Genomic DNA, 23,385 nt, shown 5'->3' with positions numbered 1-23,385 from the left:
CTGCTTGAAGGAAAGACAACACCCTAGACACCGAGTATGAGCGAGGGGAAAACCCCCTGGACTCACACCAGGCAAAATAGGCCTTCCAAGTACGGTAGTATATCTTCCCCGAAGAGGCCTTTCTAGCATTGATCAAAGAATGAATGACCTCCGGGGAGAGACCCCTATCCTTCAGGACCTCGGTTTCAACAGCCAGGCCGTCAAAGCCAGCAACTGTAAAGCAGGATGGAATATCGGTCCTTGAGACAGAAGGTCTTCTCGAAGAGGCAGACGCCACGGAGCGTCGACCGCCAGATTCACGAGGTCTGCGTACCAAGACCGGCGGGGCCAGTCCGGCGCCACCAGAATCACCGTTTTTGGTTCCGAGGACAGCCTGCGAAGGAACCGGGATAGCAACTGAATTGGTGGGAATGCATACATCAGTCGATACGGATGCCACGGAGCCACTAACGCGTCTGACGTGTCTGCCCGAGGATCGCGCGTCCTTGCCACGAACCTTCCCACCTTGTTGTTCAGACGAGACGCGAACAGGTCCACATCCGGAAGACCCCACTTCGCGCACAACATCTGGAAGACATCCGGGTGGAGCGACCATTCCCCCTGGTCCAGAGTCTGGCGGCTCAGATAATCCGCCTGCCAGTTCTCCACCCCCGGAATGTGAACTGCCGTTATCGCCGGGACGTGCGTCTCGGCCCAAGACAGAATGTCGGCTACTTCCCGAGCCTGCTCGGGCACTCCTGGTGCCCCCTTGGTGGTTGATGTAGGCCACCGCTGTGGCATTGTCCGTCTGCACCCGAACCGGACGGCCCTGAAGCCTGTCCGTCCAACGTCGAAGGCAGAGATATATCGCCCGCAATTCCAGAATGTTGATTGGAAGGGAGGACTCCCCCTCCGACCAAGTACCCTGGGCGGACAGAACGCCCAGAACACCACCCCAGCCCGACAGGCTGGCATCCGTGGTGATCACCGTCCATGAAAACGGATGAAAAGACTTGCCCCCCGACACCGCCGGGGACTGTAGCCACCACAGAAGATCCCTTCTGGTGCGAGGACTCAACGAGATCCGAAGATCCAGAGATTGTGGTCGCCCGTCCCACCTGGACAGGATCTCCACCTGGAGACCCCTCGTGTGAAACTGGGCAAAGGGAATCGCCTCGAAGGCCGAGACCAAACCTAAACACCTCATGCCCGTCCGGAGGGATGAGCACGGAGCGTCCCGAAGGGACCTGACTTCGTCCTGAAGTGTCTTGAGCTTGTCTTCCGGTAGGAAAACTTTCGCCTGAACAGAGTCCAGGATCATTCCCAGATAGGGAAGACGAACCGACGGGCACAGCGTCGATTTTGGGAAGTTTATCGTCCAACCAAACTCCTGCAGAGTCTGCATCGTGACGGACAGGTCCTTCACCAGACCCTGACTGGTTGCAGACCGAACCAGAATGTCGTCCAGATACCCCAGGATTGAGATACCCTGGGCTCTCAGTAAGGCCAGAACTGGTGCAAGCACCTTGGTGAAAACCCGCGGAGCCGAAGCGAGACCGAAGGGTAACGCCACAAATTGGTAATGATCCTCCGCAATGGCGAATCGAAGGTACCTCTGGTGACCCTCGAAAATGGGGATGTGTAGGTACGCATCCTTCAAGTCGATGGAGGCCATGAATTCTCCCGGAACTAGAGCAGCCACCACCGAGCGCAGGGATTCCATGCGGAACTTGCGAACCCGCACAAAGCGGTTCAGAGCTTTTAAGTCCAGAATTGGACGTACCTTGCCCTCCTTTCTGGGCACAGTGAACAGATTTGAATAAAACCCCCGAAATCTGTCCCGACGAGGCACCGGAACCACCACTCCCTGAGCCCGCAGGTCCTGCACTGCCAGGTGCAGATCCCGCAAACGCTCCGGAGACAGCTGTAGGTTTGAGGGAAAAAACCTGTTTGCCGGCCGAGATAGGAACTCGATCTTGTACCCGGACCGAACGATCTCCTGAACCCACCTGTCCCGAACGCGGGCCAGCCAGGGTTGAAGAAAACCGAGCAAACGTCCCCCCACCCCAGAACTGGGTGAGGGTGTCCCTTCAGGCCGCATTGTTATGGGCAGCGGACCCGGACTGGCCGGACTTCTGCTTACCTGCCCACGGCTTTTTCTGGGAGCCTTGTCCTTTGAAGGGCTTGCCCTTATAGTGCGACCGAAAGGCACGAAAGGACCCCTGAGAGGGTCTAAACGAGGTATTCTTCTTACCACAAACAAACTTAGACTTGTGAGTCTGGGGCAAAAGAGTGCTCTTACCCCCAGAAATACCCTTTATCAGTGAATCCAGGGAGTCGCCAAAAAGGCGCGATCCCGTATATGGCACTTTGGATAAAGTTTTGCGAGAAGATTGGTCCACAGACCAACATTGCAGCCAAATCAAACGGCGTGTCAACACCGCCACGCTGTGCACACGTGCAGCCAAAGGAATCGCATCTAATTCCGCATCACACAAATACATGACACCCTAATGAATCTGATCCACCATAGCCAACGTCGTCGGCGGGGCAGAATCAGCCACCAGGACACGCCTGAGCACCTGCGTCCAATCCGCGACAGCCTGAGCTGCCATAAGGGAAGCAAAAATAACTTTTAGCATGGAACCGGTAACCGAGTAAGTATGGCGGGCAAGAGACTCCAGCCTCCTGTCCGTAGGGTCCCGGAACACCGGGGTATCCTCTGCTGGAATCGCAGTGGATTTATTCAAAACCGCCACCGCGTGATCCACCGGAGGTGGTACACACCAGCGTTCGTCAGTGGCAGGCGTGAAAGGATAACGCAGCTTAAACCTACTGGGCACAGCAAAAGGCTTTTTCAGAATGCGCCATTGTTCACTAACAGCGCGCTGAAAATCCTCAGTGCAAGGGAAAACCTGCGACATTTTGAGTCTCCGCTGCGTCCCATAAGAGGCCAGGACGGCAGGAGGACATGGTTCATCCTGCAAATGCAGCGTTTGTTTGATAGAAGCAACCAATTCATCCATGATTGCAAGCTCTTCAGACGAGCCAGGGGGAGAATCATCAACCCCTTCAACCTCTGCCTCCCCTTCCGACCCTGCAAAGTCCAGGGACGAACGGGACCCCGATAAGGGGACCCCAGCCATAGCAGCCCCATCACCATCGCCCTCTGAATCAGAGGAGATTGAAACTCTGGGCCGTTTAGTGGATTGAGCAGCCACAAGCATCTGTACCTGAGCAGCCAGGTTAGCCACAATGGTGGCCAAATCACCCCCCTCAGGGGGAACAGCAGCAGCCCCTTGGCCTCCCAGCAAAGTGGGAGGAAATTTGCTTTCCTGAGAATCCATGCCCCCAGAAGTGTGCAGGAGAAAAAAAGGGTAACTGCCCCTTTAAAAGCGCGGCGAGCGCAGCCCACCGCTCACACACACCAGCATAAGCCGACCCCCACAGGGAAAATTACAAACTCAGGCAAGGAATACAGGAATAAAGAGAGTAAAAACCTGGAGAGATCACTGCTGCTGCTGTATCGATCGGTGTGCCCAGGGAAAAGGAAGTGATGCAATAGAAGCCGCTCCTATAAAGCCTATGGAAGGCTACAAAAAAATGGCCGCCGGGGGAGGAGGTAAATGCAGTGCTAACATGAGGCCGGAGCGATCGCCGCCAAAAACGCCGCTCCCAGCATACAGAAAAACCCTCATATGCCTGCAGCTATTAATAAAATGGCGGACCGCAGCAGCGGTCGCCGCATGTTGCACAAAACATGTACCACAGCATGCCCTACAACATACAGCATGTCACACAGAGAATCACACAGTTTGTAACACAGAACAGTGTATAACAGCCCCCCTCCTTGCAGCCCACAGCAGCATCCAGACAGGGAGCCCAATAGTGTGAACAGACATGCAGGGTTACACAGTCCCAGACTGACACCCACCAAACAGACAGGTCCCCACACAGAGTACACTTACCTTCTGAATGGCGTGGGGAACCCGCACAAGCGATCAAGCCACTGCACATAGGACAGGGAGAGTCGCAGCCAGGACGCAGTAGAACTGCGGTGCGAAACCGCATGGCGTCCAGTGAGGTAGCCACCTCACCACAGCATCCCTGCAGCGAACAGGGATGGGTCGTTCACATATGCCAGGAAAAAAACCTGACTGAACGCTCGATGGCAGGCTGGGAAGCCACTGGCCCACAACCTGCGACCAGGGGGGCCAGCCCGAGACCCAGCCCGCACGATCCTCTTCACCAGAAGAACTAACTAATGCTGACAAAAGTAACAGCTAAGAGAGAATAAAAAAACTCAAATAAAATCAAAAAGAAGATAAAGGCTGAGACAAAATGCCCCAGCACAGAAACAGCCAGCTAACTCCTGAAAGCTAGACAATGAAACTGAGGTATGGATACAGGAAGCAGGAGGGTATTGACTGAGGGGACCACCCCCTGGGGGTGGGATATGCTAAAAGCTTTAATCTTGACATATTCTGTTGCCTAGCTACTCCTACGGAGCAAAGGTCAATAACCCCATAGTGACGAATATGGAGAGGCGGCGACTGTCGGAGGACGTAAGAGAAATATATACAGTAAAACCTTGGATTGCGAGCATAATTCGTTCCGGAAACATGCTTGTAATCCAAAGCACTCTTATATCAAAGCGAATTTCCCCATAAGAAATAATGGAAACTCAGATGATTCGTTCCACAACCATTTATTCATAAGTCCTTCAGTTTATAGCCCATATAAAAAGATTATAGCGTTGCCATAGGTTGCATAAAATGTTCATCCACAAATAGCCGCTTCCATAAGGGGATAAGAAGCAAAATCCAGCAGGAGCATCAGAGTATAAAAGAGAAGAAAGGCGCCTCTAAGTGTAGCAATATGGTTCCATTTAATGAAGGTACAACATTTAGCAACTCACGTGGTTGATGAATAAAACAGGCACATCTAAGTATGCAGGCATCTGGGGTAAAGCTGTCCACATAGACTATCTTCTGCACCACTGGCTGCCAGTCTGTAATCCTGACCGGGAAGACCACCCTGCAGTAAAGCGATCTGAAAGCGAGGGGCAGCATGGAAGAGATGACGTAGATGGCGGTGAGGAGGACGGTCTATGTGGACAGCTTTACCCCGGATGCCTGCATACTTAGATGTGCCTGTTCCAATCATCAACCATGTGAGTTGCTAAATATTGTACCTTCATTAAATGTAACCATATTGCTACACTTAGAGGCGCCTCTCTTCTCTTTTATACTTAGCTGTGACTTGAGGCTACTTGTATATCAAGACATCGCTTGTATATCAAGTCAAATTTATTTGAAAATTTTGCTGGTCTTGCAAAGCGCTCTTAAACCAAGTTACTCTCAAACCAAGGTTTTACTGTATATATATATATATTTTTTTTTTTTTTTTATATATACATACATTTTTTTTTGGAGCCTGTAAAGCTTTGCACCTATGATCATCGTGGGATTAATGCCAGGCTCCAGACTGTCGTCTAGCTTTCTGTCTGCACTGCACCCAATAAGGGCAGGCAGTAACTGAATGACAGGATGCTCAATTAATTACCTAGAGCGTTTATCAGCGTCCTGGTAGTTCATTAAGAACTACAGGCCCTCAGCTGCAAAGGCTGACAGTACATGTCAGTACACGGCCGCACCTTATTTGAATTGTGACAGCAGCTGCGGGGAGAAGATCTCCAGCCTGCTGTCACAGGAGGGGGGGGGTGGGCGGAGATCGAGGCAAGAGCAGGCAGATGCTGAACATGTTTACACCCTAAGCTTGTCCTTCTCCAGCAAGGAGAGTAAGATAAAATGGGGATGATTTACTAAAGGTAAAAAGACTGTGCACTTTGAAAAGTGCAGTTGCTCCAGAGCTAAGTAAATCTACACTTTACAAAGAATACCCAATCACGTACAAGGAAAATTGAAAAAAAAAAAAAAAACCCCAAAACAAAAACACACACACACACACACACACACACACACACACACACACACACACACAAGTTTTGCTTGCACGTGATTGTATGACGGAAGTCAGCAGAGCTTCTGCAAATTTTCTATGCTCTGGAGCAACTGCTCTTGCAGAGTGCATAGTCTATTTGCCTTTAGTAAATCAACCTCAATGCATCTTTGGCTCCTTTCAGAAGAGAAAGTAAACACATGGGCAGATTGCACAGTGACTGATCACTGTGATAGCCAAATCAGAAGCCATCATAGCGATTAGGTGACCCAGAACCAGGAGTGCCAGGTCCCGATCATTAGTACAGGACCAGGGGCTCTGGGGCTCCCGGTAAGAGCCTGGTCTCTGTGTTGGGAGCTCACTGTGTGGGGTGTTCCCAGCACAAAGTCAGGTACACAAATATGCGGTCCGATAGATAAGGGCCCACTTCTGTGAGACCACATATCTGCACACAGTCAGCATTAAGGGGTTAAAGTTTATCCAGAATGTATATTTCCAAAGGTTCACTCAGTGCTCCAGTGACTAACATCCATAAGACAGCAACTCATCAGATTGAAATGTCTTTCTATTTCTAGATCAGCATTAAAATAATTTAACCCTTCCAGAAAGCTGGTCTTTACAGGTTGCTCTCTATCTGGCAATTGTCAGCTTTTACAGAAATTCCATAGGTAGGGCAATATGCTTAATTGGTTCAAGCTGGAAAAAAATAATAAAACACACACACACACACACACACACACACACACACACACACACACACACACACACCTCTTTACTTGGAATTTTTCAACCCTTTCCAGCCAAGCTTACACATATATGCAGCCTCACAGAAGTTGGTCCTCATATATGCACTGAAGTGTTTTTCCAGGGAGCGCATAGCATAGCACACTCCTAGCACAGAGACCAAGCTGTCAGGATCAGGATCCCAGTTCTTGATCACCGATTGCCTCTGATTGACAATGATCAGTCTCTGTACAGCCCATGCGAAAAGGGAAAGGCTGGCGCCATGAAAATCATCTAAAACATTATGGTTTATTAATGCAGGTGAAAAAACAGCCATAAAATCCAACACGTTTCATGGCATGACCCATGATTAAGGCCGGACTGCTGAAACATGTTAGCTTTTTATGGCTGCTTTTCCCCTGGATTAATAAGGAATAATGTTTTAGCCCATTTTCGTGGAGCCAGCCTTTCCTTTCTTGCATTGACGGAGTATGGAGATATGCAGAGTCTTCCCAGGCTGGGTGCACAGGAGGTAGTAGCTTGCATGCACCTGCTCAAATTCTCCTCTGTATGGCCTGCCCCTGTGTTTTCTACTCTTAAATGAAGAAAAAAAACACATTGTATATTTTTCTCCTTGAGAAAAGGGTGTAAAAAAATATAATAAGTGTCAGGGTTATTACTATACAGGTTTTATATAGCATCAACATTTGAGCTGTGCTTTACTTTATAAAGGGAGACAGTACAGTCACAATTCAAATGGGTTAGGAGGCCCCTGCTCCTGAGAGCTTACAATCTAATAGTTAGGGTCAAAGGTCATAGTCAAAGGTCACCAACATATGGCAAAGTTGCAAAACTGTTTTAATGCGAGGGATGTTTTAACCTCCATCATGAAGGGGTTAAAGTATACATCACTGGAGGTTGGGCCGTTCCATAAATGGACAGGTGGCCTACCTCTAGGCTGGCTCAGTTCTAGGATTTAAAATTCTCCCTTTATAGCATTGTATATATACGAGCTGCTCACGCTGCTAGGAAATCTAGTCCTGTGTCTGCTGCGATGAGTACTGGCTGGGAAGGAGCCCTTCAATGCTCCAAACAATAACAGATAAGAGCAGAAGATCTTGGCAGCTGCACATCAGAACAAGACCTGCTGTATGTAGCCAAGTGGCAGTCTCAGCCTGGACCATCGCTAGGCCAGCGCGTTTCACTCCGCCCACTGGAGCTTACTCATGGGGAAATGAGTAAGCTCTAGTGAGCGAAGTAAAATGCATTGGAGGGTGGGGGACCTGGCAGGGGTGCAGGCTGAGACTGCCACTTGTCTACACACAGCAGGTCTTGTTATGTGTGGCTTCGGGGATCTTTAGCTCTCCCTTTACAGCAATTAGTGAAATGATCACAAATATTAATTTCACCTTTTAACCCTTTGTTCTGCGATGGGCCAGTCGATATCAACATCAATATCCACACTGTGCTCCGGCTTCATTTCATAGTAGGCCAACTTTCCATCCTGAAAATGAGAATAAAAGGCTAGAAGTCACAGGCCAAATGGTAATACATCTAATATATGATCATGGACACTGCTGCAGTATGAAAATGCCACCTTCCCCTAATAATCTCTACTCCAGCCATCAGTGTTTGGCATCACTCATTTTCACCCAAAGGAGAGCAGCATAAACATTACAGTAACAGCTCTGCAAGTGAATTGTGAGCACAGAACAGGCTCTGACCTGTAGTAATCCCTGGGTGAGCAGTTCTCTGGTTGCAAAGTAAAAGGATCCATTCTCATACAGCTCTCCATTCCAGTCCTGGCGGCGGGGGCGACGTGCTGGGACAAAGTTCTCGGCTACTGTTGACTCTCCTACAAAAAATAAATTATTTTTTTTTGAGGAAAGCATCCAAACCTGCTTTTGAAGCAATCTGACAGATATACAGTAAAACCTTGGATTGCAAGCATAATTTGTTCTGGAAACATGCTTGTAATCCAAAGCACATTTCCCCATAAGAAATAATGGAAACTCAGAGGATTCATTCCACAACCATTTATTCATAAATACTTCAGTTTATAATCTATATAAAAAGATTATAGCAATGTGATTGTTTAACCATAAAATGTCCATCCACAAATGGCAGCCTCCACAAGGAGATTAGAATCCAGCAGGAACTACAGAGTATAAAAGAGAAGAGAGGTGTCTAAGTGTATCAGTATGGTTACATTTAATGAACGTTCAACATTTAGCAACTCACATGGTCGATGATTAAAAGAGGCACATCTAAGAATACAGGCATCTGGGGTAAAGCTGTCCACATAGACCATCCTCCACACCGCCGGCTCTCAGCGCCGTCAGTCTGCAGTCGTGACCGGGAAGACTACCCTGCAGTAGAGCGACCTGAAAGTGGGGCTTGAAGTGCCCGTAGAGTGCAGTGTGGAAAGGATGACATTGATGGCAGTGCGGAGGATGGTCTATGTGGACAGCTTTACCCCAGATACCTGCATACTTAGATGTGCCTGTTTTAATCTTCAACCATGTGGGTTGCCTAAATGTTGTACCTTCATTAACCACTTGCCGACTGGGCCATAGCCGAATGACTAAACAAATTATACTATCTTAATCAGCGCAATTATAAAAAAAAAAAAAAAAAAAAATCAATACATATGAATACTAAATAATAATTAATGGATTGTGGCCAGTGCTCTACAAGTGCCTTCACCTCACTCCAAACAATCTAAATACAAAAAGGAGTACAGCGCAATCTTCGGTTTGGAAATAGTAATCTCAGTGCACCAAAAATAACTACATGAGTGAAAAACATAACAAACATGAATCATCTGTGTTTAAATGTAACTGAGTCATAGAAAAAAAAAAAAAAAAAACCCATGATACAAATACATTAATATTACAATGTGTTTTAAAAGTGAGTCAGCATGAAAAGTCCAAAAAACAAATGTTTAGTCCTTCAATCAAACCTAAACATAAAAATCTTGCCACCTCTCTGATAACTGAAAAGCAGGTGCTCAAACAGTCCACCACCAGTGTTAGTTAGCAGCTCACCTCCAGCTTAGGTTCCTCTCCGTTTTACCAGAGAGTCTAGGTGTGCTGTTCTCCCTTAAGGAATAAAGGAGCTCTGTATGGATGGATGAATGGATGTCTCTCGATATATCAGGATCCCATGCTCGCATATTATATGGCCATATAAAAACAAAAGTCAGATGCCAGCTCCTTCCTCTATACATGTTGAATCTCAATAGACATCTTCAGTGGGGTCATAGCCAAATGATGGCTATAACAGTCGACTTATTGTGGGAGGGCGTACAATGACGTCCTCCCAGAATCGCACTACCCCTGGGATGTGCGCACATGGAAGTATCCGTGCTCGACCCGGCGCATCATGGATCATGGTAAAGGGCCAATGACAGCAGCCCTTTACCATGTGATCGCTCAGTCCAATGACGAAGCGATCATAATGCAGACAAACAGGGGTCATTCAGGGGGTTCAAGCTCTCTCCTCACATTGATACAGGGTATGTGGAGAGGAGAGATCGTGCTCAGAACCTTAAGTCCAGAAATTGTTACAGTGCCACTAAAGTGCGCATCTGTGCCACTACAGTGCTAATCCGTGCCACTACAGTGCCATTACAGTGCCCATAAGTGAGTGCTCATCAGTGCCACCCTATCAGTGGATCCTCATCAGCACCTGTCAGTGCACATCAGTGCAACCGGAAGTGCAGCCTCATTAGACCAGCCTCATCAGTACCGCCACATCTGTCCTAGAGTCCCTATCGCACCTGAGCCCAAAGTCACCAGTATGGCGAAAAGGTTTTATTTCAGTGAGGAGGCATACTAGCTGCTTAGCTTGAGTGACTAAATCAGTGGGGAGCTCTCGTAGTCCGAGTCAGATTCTGATTCGGCATTTGAACCCTGCTAAAGAATCGGAGGAAGAGGAAAATGTGCCCATGAAACGAAGGAGTTCTGGCGAGGAGCAGGCTACCACAAGTATTGCAGTGGCATCATCCAGCAGCTCCATGCCATCCACCAGTAGCATCCTCTAGTAGCACAGTGCCATCCATGAAAAATGGAGTATCACTGCAAGAAAAGCCAAAAACGAATCGGGTGTCATCTCAGCCGCAAAGGGTTAGGACCCATGCCAGCCTTCCCAATGCCCTTCAAAACCCTCTGTGGCTTCCTCCTAATTCAGGAGCAGCAAACATTCCCCCTTTTAACACCCTGCCAGGTGTTCAAGTTAATACAGAGAACTTTGCCCCTATTGATTTTTTCAAATTAATTTTTACTCAAGACCTTCTATCTTCCAACGTGGCCCAGTGCAACCTCTATGCACAAAAGTTTATCTCAAGAAACCCAGATTCAAGTTATGTCCATCCCTATGTGTGGAGAGAACTAACCATGGAGGAATTTAAAATATTTTTTGGCCATCACAAAAAAAAAAAAAATTTTACTCCTACTGGTCAACCAACCCTATCCACCACATGCCAATCTTCTCATCCATTATGCCAATATCAAGATACCAAATGATTATGCGGTTCCTTCATTACAACTACAAAACCCAGTGCCCTTCCCGAAATGACCCAGCATACGACAAATTATTTAAAATTGGGCCACCTCTAAATGTTTTACTCTTGGTAAAAAAAAAGCCTACCATATTTTCCCCCATTTTTGGGGGATTTTTTTGATGTTCAAAAGTAGTCTTATACGCCAGAAAATACAGTATTTCTTTTTTAAGTTTGGCTATGTATAATACCTATATTATTAAGCCTAAATCTACCGAGACCCCCATATCCTATCTTCATTACCAAGACGAAATTATCACCACTCTTTTGTACCCTAAAGCCCACCAGAAAGCATTCATTCAGATTCAGTGAGCAGACGCCACAAACGCCATTTTCCTGAAAAACTCCCCCCCCCCTTAAAACAGGTCAAAAACATCAAAAGAGATGCCGGGTGTGCTCCAGAGGAGGAGTTAGAAGGAACACTGCGTATTATTGCCCCCAGTGTCCTTCCCAACTAAGCCTCTGTATAGGTGACTGTTTTCGCCGTTACCATACCTCTCTACAATATTAGTGAAGTATGGTAAATGTGATTCTCAAATCCTGTCACTTACCTCCACACCCCTTATGCCACTGCACTAAATTGTACATACCTCTGTCTTCTTCTTAGCCTGTAATACTACCACGCTTCTGCCCAACGCTAAACTGTACATACCTTTGCCCGCTCTTGAACTGACCGAGTTAAAGTGTCTCGAGGATGCATATACCTGGTCATGACCTGAGTCGCAGTGTACCTCTGGCCTGCAGCACCCCTATTCCAATGGTGTGGTGGTCTGTCAGGAAATTATATGTGTAATTTATGCTCCTAGAACACCTGAAGGTGCTCCTTGCATGTTGGGCCTCTGTATATGGCCAGGCTGTGTAAAAGTCTCACACATGTGGTACAGGTGGTGCCATACTCAGGAGTAGCAGAATATATTTTGGGGTGTAATTTGTGGTATGCACATACCATGTGAGAGAAATAATCTGTTCATATGACAATTTTGTGAAAAAAATAAATAAATAAATAAAAATAAATCTTCATTTTGCAAAGAATTGTGGGAAAAATGAAAACTTCAAAAAACTCGCCATGCTCTTACTAAATAACTTGGAATGTCTACTTTCCAAAAAAAGGGGTAATTTGGATGGTATTTGTACTTTCTTGGCATGTCGGTGTCTAAAGAAATATTGGCTTTCAGTACATCAGGTGTGATCAATTTTTAATGATTGCCACCATAGCTTGTAGACTCTATAACCTTTAAAGACCAAAAAATACACCTATTTGGGTTATTTTTACCAAAGATATGTAGCAGTATAACTTTTGGCCAAAATTTATAAAGAAAAATTACCAATTTGCAAAATTTTATAACGGAACCAAAAATGCCATTTTTTTTTTTTACAAAATGTTTGCTCTTTTTTCATTTATAGCGCAAAAAATAAAAACCGCAGTGGTGATTAAATACCGCCAAAAGAAAGCTCTATTTGTGTGAAAAAAAGAACAAAAAATTCATATGGCTACAATGTTGCATGACTGAGTAATTGTCATTCAAAATGTGAGAGCACTGAAAGCTTAAGACTGGTCTGGTTAGGAAGGGGGTTTAAGTGTCCAGTGGGTAAGTGTTTAAATGTAACCAAATTGCTACACTTAGAGGCACCTCTCCTCTTTTAGTGTCGGTTCACACTATGGCGATCCGACTTCGGGGGTGACCTGTGAAGTCGCGCGCACCGCGACTTTTGCACGGACTTCACATAATGGAAGTCAATCCAAGTCGCTCTCCGATGTCGCCCCGAAGTAGTACAGAAACTATTTTTAAAGTCGGAGCGACTTGAGTCGCTCCTAATAGAACGGTTTCCGTAGCACTAAATGGACCGCGACTTGTCAGGCTGACCAGTTGCCTGACAAGTCGCGGTAGTGTGAACCGGCACTTATACTCAGGTGGGACGTGACATGACTTATATATCAAGACATTGCTTGTTTATCAAGTCAAAATTTATGAATACATTTTGCTTGTCTTGCAAAACGCTTTCAAACCAAGTTACTCTCAATCCAAGGTTTTACTGTATACCTTAAAATCCCTTTATGGGCCAAAAAACAGACCCCATCATCACAGCCCGTATAGTAAAGAACCCTTTTCAAGTGCACAATAATGATCTTTTCTTCCAGGTGAAGGGTAAAGACTGGAGTCATGATGAAAGTACAAACACCTCACCTGTCTTCACCTCCTTCCAGCGGAATAAATGATGCCGGACCACAGAGAACACCGAGTCGTAGCCTTGGTTCTGGATCATGTCCACCACCTTGATGAGGTCTGAGGGGTGCAGACACGGAGATGTGGCTTGTATGTTCCCAACTATGTCCACCTCTGTGAAGGAAAACACACTGTATCCTAATACAGCACCATATGATGATAAAGAATATATTCTATACTGCTGCACTGAGAAAGATAGCGAAATGGTTGACAAGTCTCCACGAATCATAGCAGAGGCCAAAATGGCCAAAAAGAGGCCAAAAGCCAGGATCAGCAATGGTGAAATGCTTTTAAGTCAGAGCCTGTTACGTCACCTTGCCCATTCAGGACAAAGACAGGGTCCCCTTAAAAATCCACTCTAACCCCTTATATGCATCTTACCAGCGCTTCCTCGCCCCCCCCCCCCCCCCCAATTACACCCTCATTGGTGACAGTTCAGTGTAAAATGAATAAATGGGTGTCATGTGAAACATTCTGGATGACGAACCTGGGTGATGCTGCAGGAACTCCTGTATTGTCTCCAGGGAGCTGGTCGTGTCCTTTGACACCTCAGGGCTCCTCCGATGAACCTTTGCTCCATACTGCTTAGCCACTTTCTCAATCTCATCGTGGTCTGTTGACACCCACACACTGCAAGAGAGAAAAACCCAAACCAGTGAAAAAGAGATCACACCATAACACCGATTCACCTGTAAAAGTAATTCATCCATAGGACGGAGGCAGGAACGTGGATTGGGGGGGGGGGGGTCCCACATGTCATCCTGTATGGGGCCTAGGCCAGCAGGGGGGCGGGGGGGGGTGCAGGAAACTGGGTGAATCAGATGTGAGGGAGGGACAATTACCTGAATCGATTCCATGTATGGCTCTCTGCAGTAGCTGAAAGCTAGCTTCTTCTCCTCTCCCTCCCGACATCTTTCAGCTGCTGTAGAGAGCCATACATGGGATCGATTCCAGTAAATGCGCCCCACCGCACCGATCACCCTCCTTGTGCACCATGTGTTTTCCCTATACTGCCCAAGCTAGTTTTGCGAGGATGCATTTCAGAGGCGTGCATATTTTAAATCCAGACATGTTGGATATTGATTTACTTCATGCAACCTGAGGTTTTATATATCACCAAAAACTAGGTATTTTAGGTTTGCGTACAAGTAGATTTTTCGATAAACGGGCGTGCAAATGTGTGACAATAATTACAATGGCCACCATTTTATTCTCCAGGGCCTTTGTTTTACAAAATATATAATGTTTGGGGGGGGGGGGGGGTAGCAGTTTTTTCTAGCAAAAAAAGAAATTTTGCCATGTATGTGAAAAACCTAACAATTGTCCTGGTAAGCAAGTGATGTTCTACCTTTGGAACTAGAGGCAGGAATGGGTGCTTTGAAGTGGTTGTAACCCAACCCCTCCCCCTCCCCCCCCCCCAAAAAAAAAGGGAAGATCTCCTGTCCCTTAAGGCACGAGATATAGCACAGTGAGTTTGCATTGTCAATTGTCCCTTTCTATGTTGTACAATACCTAGCTGATCCTGCCCGTTCCTGTCTTCCCCTCTGTAAACTGACCATGTTTATCATGGCTGCTGACCTCCGATAGTGTGGTCAGTTTACGCGCCTCTGCATCCTTTTTTCCTCCACAAATAGAGATTTCTTTTGGTGGTATTTGGTCACCTCTGCAATTTTTATTTTTTGTGCTATAAACAAAAAATGTGACAATTTTTTCTTTTACTTTCTGCTATAAAACATTCCTATTAAGAGAAAAATTGCATTTTTTTAATTATTAAAGGCCAATATGTAATCTGCTACATATTTTTGGTAAAAAAAATCCCAACAAGTGTATATTGATTGGTTTGCACAAAAGTTATTGCGTCTACAAACTAGGGGAAAGATTTATGTCATTTTTATTTATTTATTAGTAATGGCGGTGATCAGCGATTTTTAGCGGGACTGTGACATTTTTTGGCGGGACCAGTGACATTACTACAGTTACAATTACAGTTACTGTAATAATGACACTGGCAAAGAAGAGGTTAACACCAGGGGCGATCAAAGGGTTAAAGGTGTCCCTAGGGGGTGCTTTCTAACTGTGTGTGGGGGATGGGCTTGCTGAATGAACACAGAGACCTGTGTTCCTAAATAGGAGGAACACAGGATACCGGAGTTCATTACGGACAGAACAGCGGTCTGCCATGTTTACATTGGCAAACCACCATTGTTCTGTCTCCACGAAGAGCGATCGTGGGTGCCCATTGGACATTGCTGCTGCCGGACCCGCCGATTGGCTCCCCCTGGGGCCAATCGGCGCATGCACGCTCCACTAGCTGTCCCACAAAACGATGTACAGGTACGTCGTTGGCGGGACAGAGACGACCTGCTGCAGTATAAGTCGGCAAGCGGTTAAATCAATGTTTGTTTTCAGCCACAGTGACGAGTCAAAAAGAACTGGATGGAAAATCTTCTCCAACAAATTAATTTCTAACAATATACCGTATGTGGTTTTAATTCCAAAATCAAATGGTGAATGCAAACAAAATCTTACAAATGACATTCAAACTTTGAGAATTTTTGTATGAGTTTTCATTTTAAAAATTCTACTACTTTATACCCAGCGCCCATTTTGTGGCTGCATTCATTTTATTCCAAGCATTTTCCTTTTATTTTCACCTGGTGATACTGCCAGTAACATACTTCCTGCCCCAAGGTGACAACATTCACTCACTGTCCTGTATTTATGAAGAAGCAGTGTTGTCACAATACTAAAAATGGAGAGTACAAAATCAGGTGCAGCTCTGCAAAGGAACCAATCAGATTCTAGATTTTTTGTCAACACCTAATTGAACAAACTGAAGATAGAAGCTGATTGGCTACCATGCAGAGCAGCACCAAATTTTTTACTCTCAAGTTTTAGTAAATCAACCCCACTTGGACTGGACTAAAGAACATCTCCCCCCTCTCCTCATCTGTAGTCCACAGACATACCTAGATGGGAACAATATAACTGATAATAGTGCAGCACGGGAGTAGAAAGAGTACAGGAAGGTACCTCCTCAAAAGATTTCTGGCAGGAGCAACACAATTTTTTTTTTTTTTGCACTTATTAACCACATCCCGCCCGCCCTATAGCAAATTGATGGCGGGATTGTGGTTGTATTATCCTGACCGGACGTCATATGACGGCGGCAGGATAATACAGCTCTGCGCTCCCCCCGGGGGCACGCAGAGCGGCGATCGGTGATGCGAGATGTCAGCCTGACTCCCTGCATCTCCGATCTCGGTAAAGAGCCTACTGACGTAGGCTCTTTACCATGTGACCAGCCGTGTCCAATCACGGATGGTCACATAGTAAACAGGAAGAGATGTTGATCGGCTTTCCTTAGTTCGTGCCTGACAGGCACGAGTAAAGTAGCGCTGATCGCGGCTCCCCTGACAGGGGGGGGGTCGGCACTGGTAATCAGATCATTGATTACCAGTGCAGACCCCCGGGGGGGGGGGGGTGCCACTAGAACCACCAGGGATGCCCACCATGACCCCAGGGATGGCAATCAGGGCTCAGCCCTCCCCACCACTGTTGCCCTCCCCACCAGTGCCCTCCCTATCAGTGCTGCCCCACAGTGCCCTCCCTATCAGTGCTGCCCCACAGTGCCGCCCATCAGTGTCGCCCACCAGTGCCGCCCATCAGTGCCCACCAGTGCCGCCCATCAGTGCTGCCTATCAGTGCCCACCAGTGCCGCCCATCAGTACCCATCAATGCCGCCTATCAGTGCCCACCAATGCTGCATATCAGTGCCACCTATCAGTGCCACCTATCAGTGCCACCTATCAGTGCCACCTATCAGTGCCGGAAAAAACTTATTTAATTTACAAAATTGTATAACATAAACAAAAAAACCCAGGAGGTGATCAAATACCACCAAAAGAAAGCTCTATTTGTGGGGGGAAAATGACATAAATTTGGTGTAGGTACAGTGTTGCATGACCGCGCAATTGTCATTCAAAATGCAACAGCACTAAAAGGGGAAAATTGGCCTGGGCAGGAAGGGGGTGAAAGTGCCCAGTATTGAAGTGGTTAAACAGAAAAAAAAAAAAATATCAAATAGCAAAACACTTTCAGTTAAATATTTAAAGTGGTAATAAATCCAAAAGCAAACATTTACGATATTGCAGCTTGCCAATATGTGGTGGCTGCATTAGTTTCCTTTTTTGGGCTTTTTATTTTCACCTGGTAATCCAACCAGTAAGCTGTCCCGCAGATGTACCAGTTAAAGGAATCAGACAAATAATTTGCAACTGCCAGGGGTACTTACACTGATCTGCTTTTATTTATTATCCAAAAGGGAACAAAATGGTTTGCTGCAACTGCTTATAAAGTATGACCTTGAGTTTGGCTACAATTTGTTAGTGTATCTAAATCTGCTGCTACATCCAACACCTTCTGCCCAGACTGAGCCGGTGTAACGTTAAAAAACCATACCCCGTGAAGAAACCATACCCCTCGTCACTTCCGGTCTGAAACAGCAGAGCAGCGCAGCAGAGCGCATGCTCAGAGCCCCGGAGACGTAATTGAAGAAGAAAGAAGTTCACAAGTGCGCATGCTCGGAGGGTATGATATGTTAACGGCACTAATACTTGCGGCGGTAAAATTAAAACAGTTCTGCTGCAACATCAATCATCTCCTCTCCTCTCCCTGTCACTTCCCTGATCTCCCCTAATAAATATAAAAGCGGCGGCGGGTGTATAAAATGTAAGTGACGGCGATCTGTGCTCCGTGATCCGCTTTTATATTTAACCGAGATCAGGGAAGTGACAGGGGAAGGAGCGGACATGAGGCATGATGCAGAGGAGCTGTTATAATGTAACCGCCGCAAGTTAAACTACCGTGAGAAATCCATACCCTCCGGAAGTGACGAGGGTATGGTTTTCTCACGGGTATGGTTTTTTCAGGGAACACCGGCTGAGGTTTTCTGTGCTCCCCGTGCCCATTCCTCCAGAGTGGAGAGCACTCCAATACAGGACGTGTGTGGTATTGGCCAGATCACCAGGCAAAAACAAGAGCGGAAAAAAATACTTAAAGGGTTACTAAACCCAGGACCCTGCATTCATTATATCTGGTCTCCCACAGTACACAGAACATGGAAATGCAATCATTTTAGTAAATATAAACTGCTAAATACCTTTTCTTATCAGCAGTATATAGCAGTCTTGTGAATTCTATCAGTGTCTGGTTAAAGCTTTTAGGGGGAGTTTTCATTCTCCTCTGACTGTCCTATGAGGCTATGTTCACATCTAGGTGTTGCTATTTTTACAGGCGTTTTTTGGGGTTTTTAGGTTGACAAGTGACCAATCAAAAAAAAACGCCTGTAATCTGCCAAAAAAGAAGCTCAGGTACTTTGAGCGACAGATGTTTTGCTTAAGGCGACAGAATGCTCATCTGTGAACAGGGGCCATTGAAAATAATGGGATTTGTCTTGTTGGGCTTTTTTAGAGCTGAGGCTTAAAGCAGAAAATCCGCAGAGCGGTGATAAGTGATGCGGCGTGTCACTCTGACACACCGTATCTCCAATATTGGTAACGAGCCTACTGATGTAGGCACTTTACCATGTGACCAGCTGTGTCCAATCACGGCTGGTCACATAGTAAATAGGAATTGCCATTGTTCGGCTTTCGTGAGTTTGTGCCTGACAGGCACGAGTAGAGGAGAGCTGATCTGCGGCTTTCCTGGCGGCGAGGGGTCTGCACTGGTAATCAGAGCATTGATTACCAGTACAGACCCTTGGGGGGGGGGGGGGGTGCCACTAGAACCACCAGGGATGCCCACCCATGAACCCATGGATGCCCACCCATGACGACCAGGGATGGCAAGCCCGCCAGTGCCCTCCCCATCAGTGCCATCTATCAGTGCCGCCCACCTGTGCCCATTATTGCCCACCAGTGCCGCCTATCAGTGCCCAGCAGTGCTGCATATCAGTGCCACTCCATCAGTGCCTGTCAGTGTGGCCTCATCAGTGCAGGAAAAAAACGTATCTATTTACAAAATTGAATAACAAACAAAAAAAAAAAAACTTTTTTTTCCTTCAAACTTTTCGTCATTTGTTCAGCAAAAAAGCAAAAACCTTGCGCTGATCAAATACCACCAAAAGAAAGCTCTATTTGTGGGAAAAAATGACATCAATTTGGTTTAGGTACAGTGTGGCATGACCGCGCAATTGTCATTCAAAATGTCACAGCGCTAAAAGCTATAAATTGGCCTGGGCGGGAAGTGGGAAAAGTGCCCGGTATTGAAGTGGTTAAAGTCTACACACCACTGTGGTTTCTGTATTCTGCCATATCAACATTGGTGTATAGACTTTACATATCCACTGTACACTGAATATGTGGAGAGATAAAGAGTCGGTGCTCAGTTCATAGTGCAATAAATATAGATAAGAATTATCCATTTTTGTTATTTTTTTTTAATAATAAACTTCCGGGTCGTCAGCAACTTCAGATCATGCGTGGTCTTTCGTATCCGATTTTTCGCGGATGTACTGCATACACATTAAATGAAAATTGGTCATCTGGGGACGGACAATAAAAATGTTGGTGTTTGTCCCTCCATTTTTTTGTCGTTGAAAATGAGGGCATCGGCTGCTGAAAGTTGTGTACACATTAGCCGAAAATCGTACGATTTTACCTTGGACGGGAATTTTCGGCAGATTTTCTACTGGCGTGTACCCCACTTTAAGCTGCATGACCCCTGACCCTTTGTTTGGACAGTGCTGATTGGCTCTGTGCTGATAACATGTAACCCCCCCCGAAAAAAAAAAGAAAACAATCTCTAGTAGTACACACCAAACTTAGAAGGTGCAGAGTGACTCCAAGACTCCGTGCTATCAGGAGATGGATTTGGGTCAGTAGACGATCACAGAAGACAGGATCAAACAGTATGTTTGCACAATGCAGAGTTTTAATGCCTTAGTGCCGGTTCACACTTATGCGATGTCAGACATTGTATGTGATTCGCAGGGCACTGCTCTGAAAATACCATGCAATGTTTGTGTGTTGCAAATTCAGTCATACAGATTGTATGACTGAATTTGCATCGCATCCGGGCCAAAGTCGCACAGGACCCTTTTATTGGTCCTCACCAGAATTGGATTGCATGGGTGTTTACACATATGCAATCCGATTAATGTCCCATTTGACAGTCCGTACTGCGATATGGGAACTGATCTGGGGGTGTCGTTAACCACATAACGACCGCCCACCGCAGTTTTACTGCGGCAGGCAGCCGCTCCTGGGCAAAGCAATGTAATATGTTGCTCGCTCAGGAGACTCTAGGGGGTGAGCGCATGCCACCGGCGGCGCGTTCCCACCTCCGCTTGTCGGCTGGGGAGCCAGTGCGTGTGACCGGCGGCTCTAATGTCCGCCGCCCACTTGCGATCTCCCGCAGCTGAGAGAGAAAGACAGACGGCTGATGTAAACCCAGCCGTCCGTCATTCTCCCTGAAGTGATCACAGAGGCTATATAGGATCAATGTCTCTGTGATGATCTAACAAGCCACGCCCCCTGACACATTTAACACCTTGATCACCAATAAAATTAACCCCTTCCCTGCTAGTGTCATTTTTTTACAGTAACAGTGCATATGTATAGCACTGATTACTGTAGTAATGTCACTGGTACCCCCAAAAGTGTCAAAAATGTCAGTTAGGGGTCCGATCTGTCCGCCGCAATGTCACAGTTACTGTTGTGGGTTTAGGAACACTTTAAAAAGAAAACCAATGCAGCCACCACATGTAAGGATTGGTAAGCTGCAATATATTACAGGCTTGGTTAACCACTTGCCGACCGCTCACATGGAACGTACTGCGGCAAAGTGGCTCGTTCCCGTCCAGCAACGTAGACCTACATCGCTGGACTCCTCCCCCTGTAGGAGGCGCGCTCCCGCTGTTTTCATTCACAGCGGGAGTCGGGCCAGGGGAGGAGCGGCGGCGATCGCCGCTGCTCTGCCCCGATCGTCGGGGAATCTAGTGAGGAGATCCGCCCGCCTGTGTAAACAGAGCGGGCGGATCTCCATAGTGACAGGGACTGACAGATCGGAGTGTTCAGCATAGCTGAACATCCGATCTGTCCCTGTCTCACTCAGTCACCTCCCCCCCACACGTCAGTAAGCACCAGGCATACATTAACCCCTCCCTCTCCAATAAAATTAACCCCTTCCCTGCCAGTGTCATTTTTACAGTAACAGTGCATATATATAGCACTGATTACTGTAGTAATGTCACTGGTACCCCCAAAAGTGTCAAAAATGTCAGTCAGGGGTCCGATCTGTCCGCCGCAATGTCGCAGTCCGGCAAAAAAAAAAAAAAAAAAAAAAAAAAAAAAAATCGCAGATCACCGCCATTACGCGTTAAAAAAAAAAACACCAAAAATGACAGAAATCTTTCCCTTAGTTAGTAAACGCAATAACTTTTGCGCAAACCAATTAAAATACGCTTATTGCGATTTTTTTTACCAAACATGGGTAGCAGAAAACAAATTGGCAAAAAATTAAAAAAAAAAATTGATTTTTACATTTTTTTGGGGGGGAATTTCATATAAAAAAAATGTTAAAAATATTGTTATTTTTTCAAAATAAACGCTCTTTTTTTGTTTATAGCGCAAAAAGTAAAAATCGCACAGGTGATCAAATACCACCAAAAGAAAGCTCTGTTTGTGGGAAAAAAAGGACGTAAATTTCGTTTGGGTACGGCGTCGCACGACCGCGCAATTGTCAGTTAAATTCGCACAGCGCCGAATCGCAAAAAGTGGCCTGGACGGAAGACAGCAAAATCCTCCGGTGGTCAAGTGGTTAAAGCTGTATTAAACGCTAAACAATTCAAAAGAGAGCAAATAAAAAAAGCTTATCCTTGGGGGCTTGCACAAAACATTAACAATAGAATTGCAGCAAATGTTTATTGCAAAGTGCAGTGTGTGCGGTACAGATAGATAGATTCCTGTAGTGTTAGCATACAGTAATAACTGGGATTACAAGGAATGTCCTCTTCCTCCTATATACTGTATGGGAATCCTCTTTGAATCCAGCACAAATGGTGGGAAGCGCTGTGGGAAAGAAAAGCCCACATGAGTGGGCGGGGTAACCCATCTTCTATAAGTGGATTGGTCCCTTTAAATGGGCAGGGCAGCCTCTTCTGCATTAGATTGGCTCCCCGAGTAAGCGGGGCGCTCTGCATGGTAACAAGGGGGCGTGTCACTGACCTATCGAACTGTCCGCAGTCTATGGCGGCCCGCAGTACCCAGGCGATGAGCGGCTTCCCGGCCAATCTCCGGATATTCTTCAGCGGGATGCCCTTACTGCCTCCCCGTGCCAGGACTATCGCCGCCAGGTGTCCCCGCTGCTTCTTTTTCTTCTTCTTGTCCGGCCCGTCCATGACTACCTCCGCCGACATCTTCCTGCTGTTCCGTGCACGTCAGCTGCAGCGCCAAGGATTTATTGGGGAGGGCGTGGCCTGCGGCTACATTACCTCAGAAGGGGTAAGACAAAAGGCGGGGCCTTAGTGTGAGTCAATGAGGGAATGGGCGGGGCCTTGTGGAGGAACTTATCCATTCATTATGGGACAAGTTTCTCCACATTGCACACCAAGGAGGATGTTTGCTGAATGTGTGTCCTGGGGCTATGGGAGGTTTATGATGAATAATGTTTAGGGATCTGTGTATTTAGCATATTACAGCTTACAAACATTATAACTCCCCATTTTTAATGAATACACTGCTCAAAAAAATGAAAGGAACGCTTTGAAAACACATCAGATCTCAATGGGGAACAATATCATGCTGGATATCTATAGTGATCTGGACTGGGTAATGTGTTAGGAAGGAAAGGATGCCACATCGTTTAATGGAAATGAAAATATCAACCTACAGAGGGCTGAAATCAAAGACACCCCGAAAATCAAAGTGAAAAAAT

At 46.4% G+C, this 23,385-nt stretch overlaps 1 protein-coding gene across 1 annotated transcript in view; it reads right to left on the bottom strand.

The window, feature by feature from the left end:
* Positions 1–22,955, bottom strand: part of CMAS (cytidine monophosphate N-acetylneuraminic acid synthetase) — a 31,180-nt gene extending 8,225 nt beyond the window's left edge. Inside the window, exons 1-5 of the mRNA XM_082254776.1 lie at positions 22,677–22,955; positions 13,937–14,079; positions 13,411–13,563; positions 8,388–8,518; positions 8,073–8,167 (exon numbers count right to left, since the gene is read on the bottom strand). Of these exons, the coding sequence (XP_082110902.1) occupies positions 8,073–8,167; positions 8,388–8,518; positions 13,411–13,563; positions 13,937–14,079; positions 22,677–22,867 (713 nt within the window). The 5' untranslated portion in view covers positions 22,868–22,955. The remainder of the gene's footprint in view (positions 1–8,072; positions 8,168–8,387; positions 8,519–13,410; positions 13,564–13,936; positions 14,080–22,676) is intronic.
* Positions 22,956–23,385: the final 430 nt, after the last annotated feature.

The sequence above is a fragment of the Pelophylax lessonae genome, assembly GCF_965119305.1.
Source record: "Pelophylax lessonae genome assembly, chromosome: 4".
Taxonomy (NCBI): Eukaryota; Metazoa; Chordata; class Amphibia; order Anura; family Ranidae; genus Pelophylax; species Pelophylax lessonae.
Note: the sequence above shows the minus strand (reverse complement) of the source record. Positions and strands in the feature narration are given on the sequence as shown.